Source organism: Heptranchias perlo, chromosome 12 (assembly GCF_035084215.1).
Source record: "Heptranchias perlo isolate sHepPer1 chromosome 12, sHepPer1.hap1, whole genome shotgun sequence".
Classification (NCBI taxonomy): Eukaryota; Metazoa; Chordata; class Chondrichthyes; order Hexanchiformes; family Hexanchidae; genus Heptranchias; species Heptranchias perlo.
Genome location: NC_090336.1, coordinates 75,590,552 through 75,610,077, shown reverse-complemented (window position 1 = coordinate 75,610,077; position 19,526 = coordinate 75,590,552). Strand labels below are relative to the sequence as shown.

At 51.4% G+C, this 19,526-nt stretch overlaps 1 protein-coding gene across 1 annotated transcript in view; it reads right to left on the bottom strand.

Annotated features, from left to right (window-relative positions):
- The window catches only part of LOC137327800 (synembryn-A-like), a 43,640-nt gene that overhangs the window by 23,113 nt on the left and 1,001 nt on the right, over positions 1-19,526 (bottom strand). Inside the window, exons 2-4 of the mRNA XM_067993608.1 lie at positions 14,068-14,115; positions 5,228-5,842; positions 3,717-3,811 (exon numbers count right to left, since the gene is read on the bottom strand). Of these exons, the coding sequence (XP_067849709.1) occupies positions 3,717-3,811; positions 5,228-5,842; positions 14,068-14,115 (758 nt within the window). The remainder of the gene's footprint in view (positions 1-3,716; positions 3,812-5,227; positions 5,843-14,067; positions 14,116-19,526) is intronic.

Here is a 19,526-nt window from a genome sequence, read left to right as displayed (position 1 = left end):
TCACCCGGCTCACGCTAACACCGTCATACACCCGGCTCACACTAACCTCCCGCACACTCGGCTCACACTAACCTCCCGCACACTCGGCTCACACTAACCTCCCGCACACCCAGCTCACACTAACCTCCCGCACACCCAGCTCACACTAACCTCCCGCACACCCAGCTCACACTAACCTCCCGCACACCCAGCTCACACTAACCTCCCGCACACTCAGCTCACACTGTCACACACCCAGCTCACACTGTCACACACCCAGCTCACACTAACCTCCCGCACACTCAGCTCACACTAACCTCCCGCACACTCAGCTCACACTAACCTCCCGCACACTCAGCTCACACTAACCTCCCGCACACTCAGCTCACACTAACCTCCCGCACACTCAGCTCACACTAACCTCCCGCACACTCAGCTCACACTAACCTCCCGCACACTCAGCTCACACTAACCTCCCGCACACTCAGCTCACACTAACCTCCCGCACACTCAGCTCACACTAACCTCCCGCACACTCAGCTCACACTAACCTCCCGCACACTCAGCTCACACTAACCTCCCGCACACTCAGCTCACACTAACCTCCCGCACACCCAGTTCACACTAACCTCCCGCACACCCAGCTCACACTAACACTGTCACACACCCAGCTCACACTAACCTCCTGCACACTCAGCTCACACTAACCTCCCACACACCCAGCTCACACTAACCTCACCTCCCGCACACTCAGCTCACACTAACCTCCCGCACACCCAGCTCACACTAACCTCCTGCACACTCGGCTCACGCCAAGGCTGCCGCACACCCGGCTCACAAGAACACTGTCGCACACCCAGCTCACACTAACACTGGGCTGTACCCTCGATTACCCCCTCCACCCCCACTGGGCCATTCCGATCGTGCAGATTTTACTCTGATGTACTCTGAAGGTCGGGTTTATCTCCAGGATATATTTTGAATAATGTGCTGTGGACAGACATGGAGATAAATGACCAGGTAATCAGCTTTTTGTTGGTGTTGGTTGAGGGACCTAATGTCGGTGAGGACATTGGGAGGAGGAGAGATTTGCAGGGCTCTGGGGAAAGAGCAGGGGGAGTGGGACTAATTGGATAGCTCTTTCAAAGAGCCAGCACAGGCACAATGGGCCGAATGGCCTCCTTCTGTGCTGTAAGATTCTATGTCGGCTGGAACCATCAAAGCAGCGGTGATTTAAACCGGACCAGTAGGATAATCTCCTGCACTTCTCCCTCTCGCTCCTGTGCTAGTGCACTGGATAACTTAAAACTGGTTAATAACTGGTTAAAATAACCTACAAAGAAAAATGACACAAACACATTGGGCTGTACAATACCAGAGGAAATTAGATACATAGGATTACCATCTACCTCCGGAGTTGGGGAACTGAGCTGGGGGAAATATCAACTCACTGAAAACTGCCTCTGGCTCGGGAATTTTTATTTTTTTTTATTCGTTCACGGGATGTGGGCGTCGCTGGCGAGGCCAGCATTTATTGCCCATCCCTAATTGCCCTCGAGAATATCACCCCCTGGGGTAAATAGCACGGGTTTGGTTTAAATGACCGCCAATTATCTCGGGAGGTTCTGGAGCGACGAAAAATCCAAACAATTTAAAAATAAACACAAGAGTGGAAGCCAGTGATCCCTGTCAGACAAGACTGCAGGTCTCTCTGATTCTCACCATGAGACGTAATGCCCACTTTAATATCTCATTTACAGGACACTGCACCCTCTCCCACCTTGATTACTGAGAGCCAGTGGGTGGGAGGTGTCAGCCAGCTCCTTCAGACTGGAGCTTCCCATCTCTGCATCGTCCTGGTGAATCCGTGCTGTCCGCTCTCTATCGATTTAATGTCCATTCTACAACGGTGCCCAAAACTGCAGACAGTCTCTAACTGTGGCCCATCCTGTGTTTTGTACATATTCATTAACTGTTTACTTGTACTCTACGCCCCGACTTATAGAAACTATTTATACTTTATAATTTTATTTACCTGCACTCGCACTTTCAGGGGATTATATATTTGAATCCCTGGGTCTCTGTTCATCCCCCCTTCAGTATCTTTCCATTCAATCTTCACTCCCATTCCTTGTTTTTTTCGCCCAAGTTGTATTAAACAGCATCCGCCACCTGTCTGCCCGTTCCATTAACCTGTCTCTATTTTCCTGAAGTATTTTACCCTCCGCCTCTCTGTCAAACCTCCTACTTTTGCGTCATCAGCAAATTTCGAGATTGTGTTCCACAGACTCAAGTCCAAACCATCGATATAAACTGAAGATAAAAGTAGCCCCAGTACTGACCCCGGGGGCTCACCATTTCCAACAATGTTCCATGGGACAAAGTGTGAGAACATGTCCCACGGTGAGAGACTCGGAACTGTGGAGGAGCAGAGAGACCTCGGGGTCCAAGCACAGAAATCACTAAAGACTAGTGGACAGGTACAAAATATAATTAAAAGGCGAATGGAGTGTCGGCCTTTGTCTCAAGGGGGCTGGAATACAAAGGGGTGGATGTGATGTTCCAGCTTGACAGAGCTCTGGTTAGACCCCGTCTGGAGAGACTGCGTTCAGTTCTGGGGGCCGCACCTCAGGAAAGATATAATGTCCTCGGAGGGGGCGCAGCACAGATTCACCAGAATGATACCGGGGCTAAAAGGGTTAAATTACGAGGCCGGGTTGCACAGACTGGGCTTGTATTCCCTCGAGTGTAGAAGATTAAGGGGTGATCTAATCGAGGGGTTTAAGATGATTAAAGAATTCGATAGGGTCGATAGAGAGAAACTATTTCCTCTGGTGGGGGGAGTCCAGAACAAGGGGGCAGAACCTTAAAATTAGAGCCAGGCCGTTCAGGGGTGATGTCAGGAAGCACTTCTTCACACAAAGGGGAGTGGGAATATGGGACTCTCTCCCCCCCCAAAAAAAGGCTGAGGACACTGGGGGTCAATTGGAGCTTTCAAGACTGAGATCGATAGATTTTTTTTCTCTTTTAATCCACATTGCCCCCTGCCCCCCGAGCCCACACACTCTGACTCTTGTCACACGTCTGTTTTGTGGCACATTAGCCAAGTCCTTCTGATAGTCCGTGTATAACACATCCACTGCATTGCCTTGTTCACTCTTTGTTACTTATTTGAAGAACTCAATAAGGTTGGTCAGACATGAACGTCCTTTCAGAAATCCACATGGACTATTTTTTATTTTATACTCTGGATGTTTTGTTATCTTTACTACCAATGATGTTAAGCTAACTGGTCTATAGTTCCCTGGATTAGTTCTAACTCTCTTTTTTTTATTCGTTCATGGGATGTGGGCGTCGCTGGCGAGGCCGGCATTTATTGCCCATCCCTAATTGCCCCTTGAGAAGGTGGTGGTGAGCCGCCTTCTTGAACCGCTGCAGTCCGTGTGGTGAAGGTTCTCCCACAGTGCTGTTAGGAAGGGAGTTCCAGGATTTTGACCCAGCGACGATGAAGGAACGGCGATATATTTCCAAGTCGGGATGGTGTGTGACTTGGAGGGGAACGTGCAGGTGGTGGTGTTGAAGACAGGACTGAGATTTCAGAGTGGGGTAACGGGGGAGCCGCAGAGTTGGGGCGCAGTGACCCCGCACCGCTGACCCCTCCGCCGCTGACCCCCCCGCCGCTGACCCCCCCGCCGCTGACCCCCCCCGCCGCTGACCCCCCCCGCCGCTGACCCTACCTGTGGACTTCCTCCATTCTGTCCTCCCCGTCCGCTTCGATCAGGAGGCAGTGGCGCAGGATGGCGACCAGGTGACGGTAGAGAGCAGCGTCCTCCTATCAGCAGAAAGAATTTGGGTTAAACCGCAGCGGAATGTCTCCAATGCAACCAACCACCACTTAAAATACTCCCCTCCCTTTGGACAAGGTCTGTTGAGGTGTGACCGAGATCCTCCTTCACCGAGAGTGAGTTCCAGAGAGAGGAGCGGAGGCAGAAAGCCTGCAATCATTGAGGAAACAGCAGGATTCTGCAATGAGGGGACATTAGGGTCTCTCGGGATCGATGAATTAAGATGGGCAGAATGGCCTCGCTCATCCGTGATCACCTTGTGATATTGTAAAGAAATCAGTGACATCACTCGGGGACTGTGACAAAGTGATCCCTCGGAGGGAGCGCCGCGCCGAGCCGTCGGAGGGGCAGCGCCGAGGGAGCGCCGCGCTGAGCCGTCGGAGGGGCAGTGCCGCACCGAGCCGTCGGAGGGGCAGCGCCGAGGGAGCGCCGCACCGAGCCGTCGGAGGGGCAGCGCCGAGGGAGCGCCGCACCGAGCCGTCGGAGGGGCAGCGCCGAGGGAGCGCCGCACCGAGCCGTCGGAGGGGCAGCGCCGAGGGAGCGCCGCACCGAGCCGTCGGAGGGGCAGCGCCGAGGGAGCGCCGCACCGAGCCGTCGGAGGGGCAGCGCCGAGGGAGCGCCGCACCGAGCCGTCGGAGGGGCAGCGCCGAGGGAGCGCCGCACCGAGCCGTCGGAGGGGCAGCGCCGAGGGAGCGCCGCACCGAGCCGTCGGAGGGGCAGCGCCGAGGGAGCGCCGCACCGAGCCGTCGGAGGGGCAGCGCCGAGGGAGCGCCGCACCGAGCCGTCGGAGGGGCAGCGCCGAGCGCCGCACCGAGCCGTCGGAGGGGCAGCGCCGAGGGAGCGCCACACCGAGCCGTCGGAGGGGCAGCGCCGCACCGAGCCGTCAGAGGGGCCGTTTTAAGGGTGAGACGTTAAACCGAGGCCCCGTCTGCCCTCTCAGGTGGACTTAAAAGATCCCATGGCCACTATTTGGAAGAATAGCAGGGGCGTTCTCCCTGGTGTCTTGGCCAATACCAGACTCTGCCAAATATCAGCCAATTGATCAGACACGACTTCCGTGGAATTCATTGAATTTTACAGCATAGAATCAGGCCATTCATTTGCCAATTACACACCCATTCTGGAAGTTTATTAATGTATTTAGTCGCAATCCTCCAATTTGGTGTCGTCTGCAAATTTTGAAATTGTACTTCTGATTCTCGAGTCCAAATCATTGATGTAATTTGTGAACAGCGGTGATCCCAGCACCGATCCCTGTGGAACTCCACTTCCCTTTGTTGCCTTTCACAAATCCGCGTTGGCTGTCCTTAATTAACCCAGAAGTATTAATTTTACCCCCAGGTCACGACCTCTCCCCGGACACTGCGGACGAGATCAATCGGGGCGAAAGCGACAGCAGTTACCTCGTCCACTTCTCTTTTGTTCAGGTCAAAGGTGACGTTGAAGAGGATTTTTAAGATTTCCATCACGCAGTCGGTCTGCTGGCGGGACAGAGGATCCTCGTCCACGCCTGCACCAACCACCTCGTATGTGTCTGACCACCTGACGCTCAACGAGTTCTCCAGGGCGTCCGTCAGCAGACTCACTCCGCGCAGCTCGTGGCCCAGCTGCGCGCGGACGTCCACCCGCAAGGCCGTGAAGAGGAAGAGCAAGCGGAAGTCGAAGAACTTGATGTCGTGGGTCAGGCTCCTGTCGTTGTAGAGCTTGACTCGCTCGGAGAGGCCGACGACCAGGCGGGTTTCTGCACCGATCTCCTGCGCGGCGGGACTGTTGAACACCACGTTGCACAGGCACTTCAGGGCCTCGACTATTACGTCAAGATCAGGCATCCCATCGACACGCTGCTCGCAACAGTCGATCCCCGCGTGCTTGGCCAGGGTTAGAATGGCTCTCCTGGTGGTGAAAGCTCTCAGGTTGCTCTTGTCCCGCGACAGAATACGGACCGTTTCCAGGCAGGCCACCTGACACGCAGGCTGCAAGTCCCTCTCCAAAAACTTCATCACCAACTTGCCCAGTTTCTGGGAACAACGAAAAATCGTGTGAGGAAACGGTTCACAAATCGAGACATTCCTTCTGCTAAAATATCATTTTTTTTATATATATATATACGGCGCTGTTATATTTCACAAGTCAGCTCATCGTGAAAGGGGTGCCTGCCACAGGTGGCAATGATATTAATCTTTCATGTTTTTGTAAACGTAATCTATCTGGATTAAAATTTCGAGACGGTCTGAATCGAATCACAGAACGTACAGCGCAGGAGGCCATTCGGCCCATCCTGCCTGTGCCGGCTCTTTGAAAGAGCTTTCCAACTAGTCCCACTCCCCCCTGCTCTTTCCCCACAATCCTGCAAATTTTTCCTTTTCAAGTATTTATCCAATTCCCTATTGAAAGTTATTATTGAATCCGACCCACTCCGTGTCTACACCAAGGCTGTGTGTTTGATTCCTTTCCTCTGGTTTAATAGAATGTACCAGCTTCTGATGAATGCTAAAAGTTAATTTAACCAAAATCCTACTGGCAAAGTGTCTGATATTTATTTCTCTTGCAGTGCGAGCAGTCACTCACCAATGATTGTGGAGCCAATGCAGAGAGGTGTCGTCAGATTAACCTGCTAACCGTTACACATGTATGAGGCAGTCCCCGTCCCACCGGACTTGTTATGCCGAGTCCATGTACAGCTGTGCTGACATCACACAGACAGGTGACGGACGGGACCCCCTCGAGACCAGCGAGCTGAACAAAAAAAAACATTCGCAATTAACAGCTCGGGCTCCCCACGGACCTTTCATCATTTGTAAACAAGATCTGTTGCTGTTCTCGGGCCAGGCACACCGTGGAGTAAGATTCTGGACTCGTGCCCACGAAGGAGAACATTTCTCCCATCTCGTCCCATCCTGTAACTCGACACTGAGGCTTTGTTAAACCCCGCTTCAGAATAGATCGAGCATCCTCATTAATTCTCACAAGAACGATCTCACTGAGGTGTTGAAAATAATAATAGGGTTTGGTGAGGGAATCTGGAACGAGGGGGCATAGTCGTGTCCTCTGGACAAGGTGAAATGGCTTCTCGTGGTCGACATGATCCAGTCCCTTTAGAATCCTAAAAACAGCAATCATACCGCCTCTCAAACCTTCTCTTTTCTAGTGAGAACATGTCCAATTTACATAATCCAGTCTCTCCATCCCTTCAATCATTCTGGGTTCTCTCTTCAGTGTTCCTTTCGTCAGCTGCAATATCCTTTTTGTACTGCGGAGAGAGAGAGGCGGAGGGGTTCAGGGAGGGAATTCCGGAGCTTGGGGCCGAGGTAGCTGAAGGCACGGCCGCCAATGGTGGAGCGATGGAAATCGGGGGATGTGCAAGAGGCCGGAATTGGAGGAGCGCAGAGATCTCGGAGGGTTGCAGGGGCTGGAGGAGGTTACAGAGATACGGAGGGATTTGAAAACAAGGATGAGAATTTTTAAAATCGAGGCGTCACCGAACTGGGAGCCAACGTAGGTCAGCGAGCACGGGGGGGGTTGATGGGTGAACGGGATTTGGGGCGAGTTAGGATACGGGGGAAGCAGAGTTTTGGATGGGCTCAAGTTTATGGAGGGTGGAAGATGGGAGAGCAGGAGAGCATTGGAACAGTCCAGTCTGGAAGCAATAAAGGCAGGGATGAGAGTTTCAGCAGCAAAGGGGCCGAGGCGGGGCGGAGACGGGCGATGTTACGGAGGAGGGAGCGGGCGGTCTCGACGATGGAGCGGATACGCGGTCAGAAGCTTATCTCAGGGTCAAAAAGGACGTCAGTACACACGGTCACGCCTGTGATTTATAAAGTGGAAGGATTACCTCGCTATTTCGGCTCAATATTGACCTTTGAACACATCTGATTTGCTTTACTCACCGTCACTGAGCATTGTCTCGACAGTTTCAATTTATTGTCAATCAGGACCCCCCCCAGATCTCTCATTTTCCACGCACAAAATTTCCTTTCCATTTAACCAATCGTCCCTTCCCGGACCTTTCGTCCCCATGTGAAGCACTTTGCATTTCTCCACATTGAATTCCATCTGCCCAATTCCCAAGTATATTCCAATCCTCCTGTAGCTTATCCTGTTCAGCTTTGGAGTTTATCGCCTTTGTGAGCTTTGTCGCACCTGCAGATTTGCCCACTGTGCGTGAGACTCTGAGCTTCAGGTCATTTATGAGGATATTAAACAGAAGAGACCCCTGTGGGACCCCACCGCGAACATTCTCCCTGGCTGACAATCCCTGGACCACTGCCCCCTGTGTTCTACCATTCAACCAATCCATTGTAAAATATTTCCACAAATCATAAGAACATAAGAAATAGGAGCAGGAGTAGGCCAATCGGCCCCTCGAGCCTGCTCCGCCATTCAATAAGATCATGGCTGATCTGATCCTAACCTCAAATCTAAATTCATCTCCAATTTCCTGCCCGCTCCCCATAACCCCTAATTCCCTTTACTTCTAGGCAACTGTCGATTTCTGTTTTTAATTTATTTAATGATGTAGCTTCCACAGCTTCCTGGGGCAGCAAATTCCACAGACCTACTACCCTCTGAGTGAAGAAGTTTCTCCTCATCTCAGTTTTGAAAGAGCAGCCCCTTATTCTAAGATTATGCCCCCTAGTTCTAGTTTCACCCATCCTTGGGAACATCCTTACTGCATCCACCCGATCAAGCCCCTTCACAATCTTATATGTTTCAATAAGATCGCCTCTCATTCTTCTGAACTCCAATGAGTAGAGTCCCAATCTACTCAACCTCTCCTCATATGTCCGCCCCCTCATCCCCGGGATTAACCGAGTGAACCTTCTTTGTACTGCCTCGAGAGCAAGTATGTCTTTTCTTAAGTATGGAGACCAAAACTGTATGCAGTATTCCAGGTGCGGTCTCACCAATACCTTATATAACTGCAGCAATACCTCCCTGTTTTTATATTCTATCCCCCGAGCAATAAAAGCCAACATTCTGTTGGCCTTCTCGATCACCTGCTGATCCCCACTTCTTGTATTTTCAGTACCAGCCTCTCCAGAGGAACTGTATCAAAGGTCGGACTGAAATCCAAGGCACCTCTTCCACTGCCTAACGCCTCTCAAGTTTCTTTGTCACACCCTCAAATAAAACCAGTACGTCAGATTAGCAAGGCCTCTCCTTCGTGTGGTGAAGGTTCTCCCACAGTGCTGTTAGGAAGGGAGTTCCAGGATTTTGACCCAGCGACGATGAAGGAACGGCCGATATATTTCCAAGTCGGGATGGTGTGTGACTTGGAGGGGAACGTGCAGGTGGTGTTGTTCCCATGTACCTGCTGCTCTTGTCCTTCTAGGTGGTAGAGGTCGCGGGTTTGGGAGGTGCTGTCGAAGAAGCCTTGGCGAGTTGCTGCAGTGCATCCTGTGGATGGTACACACTGCAGCCACAGTGCGCCGGTGGTGGATGGGGTGCCAATCAAGCGGGCTGCTTTGTCTTGGATGGTGTCGAGCTTCTTGAGTGTTGTTGGAGCTGCACTCATCCAGGCAAGTGGAGAGTATTCCATTACACTCCTGACTTGTGCCTTGTAGATGGTGGAAAGGCTTTGAGGAGTCAGGAGGTGAGTCACTCGCCACAGAATACCCAGCCTCTGACCTGCTCTCGTAGCCACAGTATTTATGTGGCTGGTCCAGTTAAGTTTCTGGTCAATGGTGATCCCCAGGATGTTGATGGTGGGGGATTCGGCGATGGTAATGCCGTTGAATGTCAAGGGGAGGTGGTTGAAAGTACAGTTTGCGAAACACACCTGTAGATCTTCTGGTGATCTGTCCCAGGTCCGATTCCTGCAACCTCACTGTCAGTCAGTGATACCATAAAAAACATGGACAGATTTGGTGGGCAGCGACTGCAATAAAAATCGTCTCAAACTGGTCAGATCAGGTTCAGGACACTGAGATTAGGTTATTTTCTTGTCTGAACTCACAGGAACCCATTAATCTTCACACAGAGGGGCTGGAACAGACCAGCATCCCGGAGGTCGGGAGCTCGGGGCCCACCAGGGCAAGTTGCGAAACTGAATTCAATAAATTGGGTCATTTGTGGGCTGGCATCAGGAAAATGACCACGGGAACTGCTGGATCGTCAAAAGGACCCGACTGGTTCACTGATGTCCTTCGGGGAAGGGGACCTGTCTCGGCCTACACGTGACTCCAGTCCCACGTGACATAGAATCATAGAATCATAGAAGTTTACAACATGGAAACAGGCCCTTCGGCCCAACATGTCCATGTCGCCCAGTTTATACCACTAAGCTAGTCCTAATTGCCTGCACTTGGCCCATATCCCTCTATACCCATCTTACCCATGTAACTGTCCAAATGCTTTTTAAAAGACAAAATTGTACCCGCCTCTACTACTGCCTCTGGCAGCTCGTTCCAGACACTCACCACCCTTTGAGTGAAAAAATTGCCCCTCTGGACCCTTTTGTATCTCTCCCCCCTCACCTTAAACCTATGCCCCCTCGTTATAGACTCCCCTACCTTTGGGAAAAGATTTTGACTATCTACCTTATCTATGCCCCTCATTATTTTATAGACTTCTATAAGATCACCCCTTAACCTCCTACTCTCCAGGCAAAAAAGTCTCAGTCTATCCAACCTCTCCCTATAAGTCAAACCATCAAGTCCCGGTAGCATCCTAGTAAATCTTTTCTGCACTCTTTCGAGTTTAATAATATCCTTTCGATAATAGGGTGACCAGAACTGTACACAGTATTCCAAGTGTGGCCTTACTAATGTCTTGTACAACTTCAACAAGACATCCCAACTCCTGTATTCAATGTTCTGACCAATGAAACCAAGCATGCCGAATGCCTTCTTCACTACCCTATCCACCTGTGACTCCACTTTCAAGGAGCTATGAACCTGTTCTCCTAGATCTCTTTGTTCTATAACTCTCCCCAACGCCCTACCATTAACGGAGTAGGTCCTGGCCCGATTCGATCGACCTCACATTTATCTAAATTAAACTCCATCTGCCATTCATCGGCCCAATGGCCCAATTTATCAAGATCCTGTTGCAATCCTAGATAACCTTCTTCACTGTCCACAATGCCACCAATCTTGGTGTCATCTGCAAACTTACTAACCATGCCTCCTAAATTCTCATCCAAATCATTAATATAAATAACAAATAACAGCGGACCCAGCACCGATCCCTGAGGCACACCGCTGGTCACAGGCCTCCAATTTGAAAAACAACCCTCTACAACCACCCTCTGTCTACTGTCGTCAAGCCAATTTTGTATCCAATTGGCTACCTCACCTTGGATCCCGTGAGATTTAACCTTATGTAACAACCTACCATGCGGTACCTTGTCAAAGGCTTTGCTAAAGTCCATGTAGACCACGTCTACTGCACAGCCCTCATCTATCTTCTTGGTTACCCCTTCAAAAAACTCAATCAAATTCGTGAGACATGATTTTCCTCTCACAAAACCATGCTGACTGTTCCTAATCAGTCCCTGCCTCTCCAAATGCCTGTAGATCCTGTCCCTCAGAATACCCTCTAACAACTTACCCACTACAGATGTCAGGCTCACAGGTCTGTAGTTCCCAGGCTTTTCCCTGCCGCCCTTCTTAAACAAAGGCACAACATTTGCTACCCTCCAATCTTCAGGCACCTCACCTGTAGCGGTGGATGATTCAAATATCACTGCTCGGGGACCCGCAATTTCCTCCCTAACCTCCCATAACGTCCTGGGATACATTTCATCAGGTCCCGGAGATTTATCTACCTTGATGCGCGTTAAGACTTCCAGCACCTCCCTCTCTGTAATATGTACACTCCTCAAGACATCACTATTTATTTCCCCAAGTTCCCTTAACATCCATGCCTTTCTCAACCATAAATACCGATGTGAAATATTCATTCAGGATCTCACCCATCTCTTGTGGTTCCGCACATAGATGACCTTGTTGATCCTTAAGAGGCCCTACTCTCTCCCTCGTTACTCTTTTGCCCTTTATGTATTTGTAGAAGCTCTTTGGATTCTCCTTTGCCTTATCTGCCAAAGCAATCTCATGTCCCCTTTTTGCCCTCCTGATTTCTTTCTTAACTCTACTCCGGTAATCTCTATACTCTTCAAGGGATCCACTTGATCCCAGCTGTCTATGCATGTCATATGCCTCCTTCTTCTTTTTGACGAGTGCCTCAATCTCCCGAGTCATCCAAGGTTCCCTACTTCTACCAGCCTTGCCCTTCACTTTATAAGGAATGTGCTTACCCTGAACCCTGGTTAACACACTTTTGAAAGCCTCCCACTTACCAGACGTCCCTTTGCCTGCCAACAGACTCTCCCAATCAACTTCTGAAAGTTCCTGTCTAATACCATCAAAATTGGCCTTTCCCCAATTTAGAATTTTAACTTTTGGGCCAGACCTATCCTTCTCCATAGCTATCTTAAAACTAATGGAATTATGATCACTGGTCCCAAAGTGATCCCTCACTAACACTTCTGTCACCTGCCCTTCCTTATTTCCCAAGAGGAGGTCAAGTTTTGCCCCCTCTCTAGTCGGGCCATCCACATACTGAATGAGAAATTCCTCCTGAATACACTCAACAAATTTCTCTCCATCCAAGCCCCTAATGCTATGGCTGTCCCAGTCAATGTTGGGAAAGTTAAAGTCCCCTACTATTACCACCCTATTTTTCTTGCAGCTGTCTGTGATCTCCTTACATATTTGCTCCTCAATTTCCCGTTGACTATTTGGGGGTCTGTAGTACAATCCTATCAAAGTGATCTCTCCCTTCTTATTTTTCAGTTCTACCCATATAGACTCCGTGGGCGAACCCTCGGATATATCCCCTCTCACTACTGCCGTGATGTTCTCCCTAATCAAGAACGCAACTCCCCCTCCTCTCTTACCTCCTGCTCTATCTTTCCTATAGCATCTGTACCCTGGAACATTGAGCTGCCAGTCCTGCCCCTCCCTTAGCCATGTTTCAGTAATAGCTATAACATCCCAGTCCCATGTACCCATCCATGCCCTGAGTTCATCTGCCTTGCCCATCAGACTTCTTGCATTGAAATAAATGCAGTTTAATCTAGACTTCCCTTGGTCTTTGCCCTGCTTTCTCAGACCATCTGTCCGGTCATGTTCTGTACACTCTCCCTTACTGCCTTTTGTTTCTGTCACCACTTTACTTCCCACTGACTTCCTGTATCGGTTCCCATCCCCCTGCCACATTAGTTTAAACCCTCCCCAACAGCACTCGCAAACACTCCCCCTAGGACATTGGTTCCAGTCCTGCCCAGATGCAGACCGTCCAATTTGTACTGGTCCCACCTCCCCCAGAACCGGTTCCAATGGCCCAGGAATTTGAACCCCTCCCTCTTGCACCATCTCTCAAGCCACGTATTCATCCTAGCTATCCTGTCATTCCTACTCTGACTAGCCCGTGGCACTGGTAGCAATCCTGAGATTACTACCTTTGAGGTCCTACTCTTTAGTTTAACTCCTAACTCCCTAAATTCAGCTTGTAGGACCTCATCCCGTTTTTTACCTATATCGTTGGTACCTATATGCACGACAACTGGCTGTCCACAACTGGCTGGCCTGATTCCCTTTTGAAACTTTGACCAAACATTCGCTCCCGTCCCCAAATGCATCTTCTGTTGTTGGTGTGAATGGTTTTATTTAAAAGGACTCGCAACGTGCTCAGTGACATTATTTTTCGGAGAGCAGAGTCCCCTGTCCTTACTGTGCAACGACACCACGATGCACTTTGATTTCAATCATTGGGTCGTGTCTGTCGCTGAGTGAAAACAAAACGGTGATATATTGAAGCCGGTGTCTCTTTCAACGGCAACTGCGAGAAAAATAGAACGGCTTAATCTTTAAACTGGTAACTGGGAGTCACCCATTGCCTTCAACGCTGGTCTGTCTGTCTACTTTTTCCTCTTACTTTCAGCATCCCCCTGTGCGACTGGGGAAGTGCTGCCACAGAGATTGCGGATTGACTGTGTGAGGGAGCTGAATTAACATGTTCCGTTAAACTGGAGATCGACGAGCCTCCTCCAGCCTGTGACACCCGCCCTGTGACACCCGCCCTGTGACACCCGCCCACTTCTCCCTATCACGTCACCAACAGCCACACACTAACAATTAACAGAGGGGCAAACAAAGCATCCCCCTCCCGTCCCTCTCCCTCTCCCTCCCGTCTCTCTCCCGTCCAACCCCCTCCCGTCTCTCCCCCCACCCTTCCTTACCCGTCTTTGTTCTCTCTCCTCCGCCTCAAACAGGAAACGTTGAGAATTCTGAAAGAGTAAGGCGAAAAATCGGAGTTACAGTGGAACAGAAACAATTAATTGCGATTTTATTACTGCACTAAAACAGCGAGTGGACGTGCAGATTACACACAATGAGAACACTGCTGCTCCATTGGGTCAATGTTGCTTCATGAACTCGCTGATTCACAAACTATCGAGGAACTTGTTTATTTTCAGTCAGGTTTAATGATTTAGTGGAAAGTACAGTCACTGTATGAAATTATTCAGCCTCGATCGACTGGTCTCAATACTAAACAGCACAGCCTCAGTGACCCTCGATCGACTGGTCTCAATACTAAACAGCACAGCCTCAGTGACCCTCGATCGACTGGTCTCAATACGAAACAGCACAGCCTCAGTGACCCTCGATCGACTGGTCTCAATACGAAACAGCACAGCCTCAGTGACCCTCGATCGACTGGTCTCAATACGAAACAGCACAGCCTCAGTGACCCTCGATCGACTGGTCTCAATACGAAACAGCACAGCCTCAGTGACCCTCGATCGACTGGTCTCAATACGAAACAGCACAGCCTCAGTGACCCTCGATCGACTGGTCTCAATACGAAACAGCACAGCCTCAGTGACCCTCGATCGACTGGTCTCAATACGAAACAGCACAGCCTCAGTGACCCTCGATCGACTGGTCTCAATACGAAACAGCACAGCCTCAGTGACCCTCGATCGACTGGTCTCAATACGAAACAGCACAGCCTCAGTGACCCTCGATCGACTGGTCTCAATACGAAACAGCACAGCCTCAGTGACCCTCGATCGACTGGTCTCAATACGAAACAGCACAGCCTCAGTGACCCTCGATCGACTGGTCTCAATACGAAACAGCACAGCCTCAGTGACCCTCGATCGACTGGTCTCAATACGAAACAGCACAGCCTCAGTGACCCTCGATCGACTGGTCTCAATACGAAACAGCACAGCCTCAGTGACCCTCGATCGACTGGTCTCAATACGAAACAGCACAGCCTCAGTGACCCTCGATCGACTGGTCTCAATACGAAACAGCACAGCCTCAGTGACCCTCGATCGACTGGTCTCAATACGAAACAGCACAGCCTCAGTGACCCTCGATCGACTGGTCTCAATACGAAACAGCACAGCCTCAGTGACCCTCGATCGACTGGTCTCAATACGAAACAGCACAGCCTCAGTGACCCTCGATCGACTGGTCTCAATACGAAACAGCACAGCCTCAGTGACCCTCGATCGACTGGTCTCAATACGAAACAGCACAGCCTCAGTGACCCTCGATCGACTGGTCTCAATACGAAACAGCACAGCCTCAGTGACCCTCGATCGACTGGTCTCAATACGAAACAGCACAGCCTCAGTGACCCTCGATCGACTGGTCTCAATACGAAACAGCACAGCCTCAGTGACCCTCGATCGACTGGTCTCAATACGAAACAGCACAGCCTCAGTGACCCTCGATCGACTGGTCTCAATACGAAACAGCACAGCCTCAGTGACCCTCGATCGACTGGTCTCAATACTAAACAGCACAGCCTCAGTGACCCTCGATCGACTGGTCTCAATACGAAACAGCACAGCCTCAGTGACCCTCGATCGACTGGTCTCAATACGAAACAGCACAGCCTCAGTGACCCTCGATCGACTGGTCTCAATACGAAACAGCACAGCCTCAGTGACCCTCGATCGACTGGTCTCAATACTAAACAGCACAGCCTCAGTGACCCTCGATCGACTGGTCTCAATACGAAACAGCACAGCCTCAGTGACCCTCGATCGACTGGTCTCAATACGAAACAGCACAGCCTCAGTGACCCTCGATCGACTGGTCTCAATACGAAACAGCACAGCCTCAGTGACCCTCGATCGACTGGTCTCAATACGAAACAGCACAGCCTCAGTGACCCTCGATCGACTGGTCTCAATACTAAACAGCACAGCCTCAGTGACCCTCGATCGACTGGTCTCAATACGAAACAGCACAGCCTCAGTGACCCTCGATCGACTGGTCTCAATACGAAACAGCACAGCCTCAGTGACCCTCGATCGACTGGTCTCAATATGAAACAGCACAGCCTCAGTGACCCTCGATCGACTGGTCTCAATATGAAACAGCACAGCCTCAGTGACCCTCGATCGACTGGTCTCAATACGAAAACAGCACAGCCTCAGTGACCCTCGATCGACTGGTCTCAATATGAAACAGCACAGCCTCAGTGACCCTCGATCGACTGGTCTCAATACTAAACAGCACAGCCCCAGTGACCCTCGATCGACTGGTCTCAATATGAAACAGCACAGCCTCAGTGACCCTCGATCGACTGGTCTCAATATGAAACAGCACAGCCTCAGTGACCCTCGATCGGAAATCATTCCTCCATCATGACGTGGTGTAACAGGACACTCAGATCTCAGGCTCTCTGTGTGGCTCCGACAAGTGGGGTCACCACTTTCCTCTGTGCCTCGGCTCACGTCTCTGTTTGGGAGACAGCGTTGATCCTTTTTGGTCGATAACGTGTCAATTAGGGAGAGGGCGGGGACGGCGGGGGGGGTGGGTGATTGATGTAGTTCGTGGCTGCATCGTGGGGCAGACTTTTGATGGAATAAAGCATTTGATCAATCGTTTTTTATATGTATGAAAACATTCCTGTTTTCGTGCTGTATGACTCTATGACTCTATGAAGTGAGTCTCTCATCACAGAGGACCCAGCCTCTTCCCTGCTCGTGTCGTCACGGTCCAGTTAATGTCGATCATCCTCACACCGTGGCTCAGTTTACTGTCTTGTTATCGATTGTGGCAATTTGATAATCGACATCGTTCACCTGAGGAAGGAGGAAGCCTCCGAAAGCTTGTGAATTTAAAATAAAATTGCTGGACTATAACTTGGTGTTGTAAAATTATTTACAATTGTCAACCCCAGTCCATCACCGGCATCTCCACATCAGTGTTAATGGAGACTGACGAGGGATCATCGTGTTCAAAGGAAGCAAGAAATTGGAGCAAAAATGCAACTCGTCAGGTTTGGTAAACGCTTCAGTTGTTGCCAATTCAGAATTTGTGGATGAATTAACCGATTTGAGCCTTGTGTTTTCTCGTTTACTTCTCCCTCTTGTAGGAGTTTATGGCCCACAGCCCTTTCGTGTAAAATCCATCAAGAGGCAGCTTCCTGCCATCGAATGATGAATGTATCAGTTAGAGGGACGATTTCCTGCTCACTCCTTCAGCTATTAAAATAACGAGCGCGTGCACAGGAACGAGGGGACACGCCAGAAAGAAAGGACGTGCATTTATATATCGCCTTTCAGCATCCTCAGGCCGACCCAAAGAGCTTTCCAGCCAATGAAGAACTTTTGAAGTGTCGTCACTGTTGTAATGTAGGAAACACGGCAGCCAATTTGCACACAGCAAGATCCCACAAAGAGCAATGAGGTAAACGGCTAGAAAATCTGTTTTTTCGTGATGTCGGTTGAGGGATAAATATTGGCCAGGACACCGGAGAGAACTCTCTTGCACTTCTTCAAAACATTGGCCATGGGATCTTTTACATCCACCTGACGGGGCAGACGGGGCCTCAGTTTAACGACTCATCTGAAAAACGGCACCTCAAGCAGTGCAGCGCTCCCTCAGTACCAACCCTCCGACAGTGCAGCGCTCCCTCAGTACTGACCCTCCGACAGTGCAGCACTCCCTCAGTACTGACCCTCCTACAGTGCGGCGCTCCCTCAGTACTGACCCTCCGACAGTGCAGCACTCCCTCAGTACTGACCCTCCGACAGTGCGGCGCTCCCTCAGTACTGACCCTCCGACAGTGCAGCACTCCCTCAGTACTGACCCTCCGACAGTGCAGCACTCCCTCAGTACTGACCCTCCGACAGTGCGGCACTCCCTCAGTACTGACCCTCCGACAGTGCAGCACTCCCTCAGTACTGACCCTCCGACAGTGCGGCACTCCCTCAGTACTGACCCTCCGACAGTGCGGCGCTCCCTCAGTACTGACCCTCCGACAGTGCAGCACTCCCTCAGTACTGACCCTCCTACAGTGCGGCGCTCCCTCAGTACTGACCCTCCGACAGTGCAGCACTCCCTCAGTACTGACCCTCCGACAGTGCAGCGCTCCCTCAGTACTGACCCTCCTACAGTGCGGCGCTCCCTCAGTACTGACCCTCCGACAGTGCAGCACTCCCTCAGTACTGACCCTCCTACAGTGCGGCGCTCCCTCAGTACTGACCCTCCGACAGTGCAGCACTCCCTCAGTACTGACCCTCCGACAGTGCAGCACTCCCTCAGTACTGACCCTCCGACAGTGCAGCGCTCCCTCAGCACTGACCCTCCTACAGTGCGGTGCTCCCTCAGTACTGACCCTCCGACAGTGCGGCACTCCCTCAGTACTGACCCTCCGACAGTGCAGCGCTCCCTCAGCACTGACCCTCCTACAGTGCGGTGCTCCCTCAGTACTGACCCTCCGACAGTGCAGCGCTCCCTCAGTACTGACCCTCCTACAGTGCGGCGCTCCCTCAGTACTGACCCTCCGACAGTGCAGCACTCCCTCAGTACTGACCCTCCGACAGTGCAGCGCTCCCTCAGTACTGACCCTCCGACAGTGCGGCACTCCCTCAGTACTGACCCTCTGACAATGCAGCGCTCCCTCAGTACTGACCCTCCGACAGTGCAGCGCTCCCTCAGTACTGACCCTCCTACAGTGCAGCGCTCCCTCAGTACTGACCCTCCGACAGTGCGGCACTCCCTCAGTACTGACCCTCCGACAGTGCGGCACTCCCTCAGTACTGACCCTCTGACAATGCAGCGCTCCCTCAGTACTGACCCTCCGACAGTGCAGCGCTCCCTCAGTACTGACCCTCCTACAGTGCAGCGCTCCCTCAGTACTGACCCTCCGACAGTGCGGCACTCCCTCAGTACTGACCCTCCGACAGTGCGGCACTCCCTCAGTACTGACCCTCTGACAATGCAGCGCTCCCTCAGTACTGACCCTCCGACAGTGCAGCGCTCCCTCAGTACTGACCCTCCTACAGTGCAGCGCTCCCTCAGTACTGACCCTCCGACAGTGCGGCACTCCCTCAGTACTGACCCTCCGACAGTGCGGCACTCCCTCAGTACTGACCCTCTGACAATGCAGCGCTCCCTCAGTACTGACCCTCCGACAGTGCAGCGCTCCCTCAGTACTGACCCTCCGACAGTACAGCACTCCCTCAGTACTGACCCTCCGACAGTGCGGCACTCCCTCAGTACTGACCCTCCGACAGTGCGGCGCTCCCTCAGTACTGACCCTCCGACAGTGCAGCACTCCCTCTGGACTGACCCTCCGACACCCCTGTACACACTCCTCTCCTCCCCGCCCCCACCCCGGTATACCCGACCGGTACCACTCCCCACTGGCAGACTGGGAGAGAAT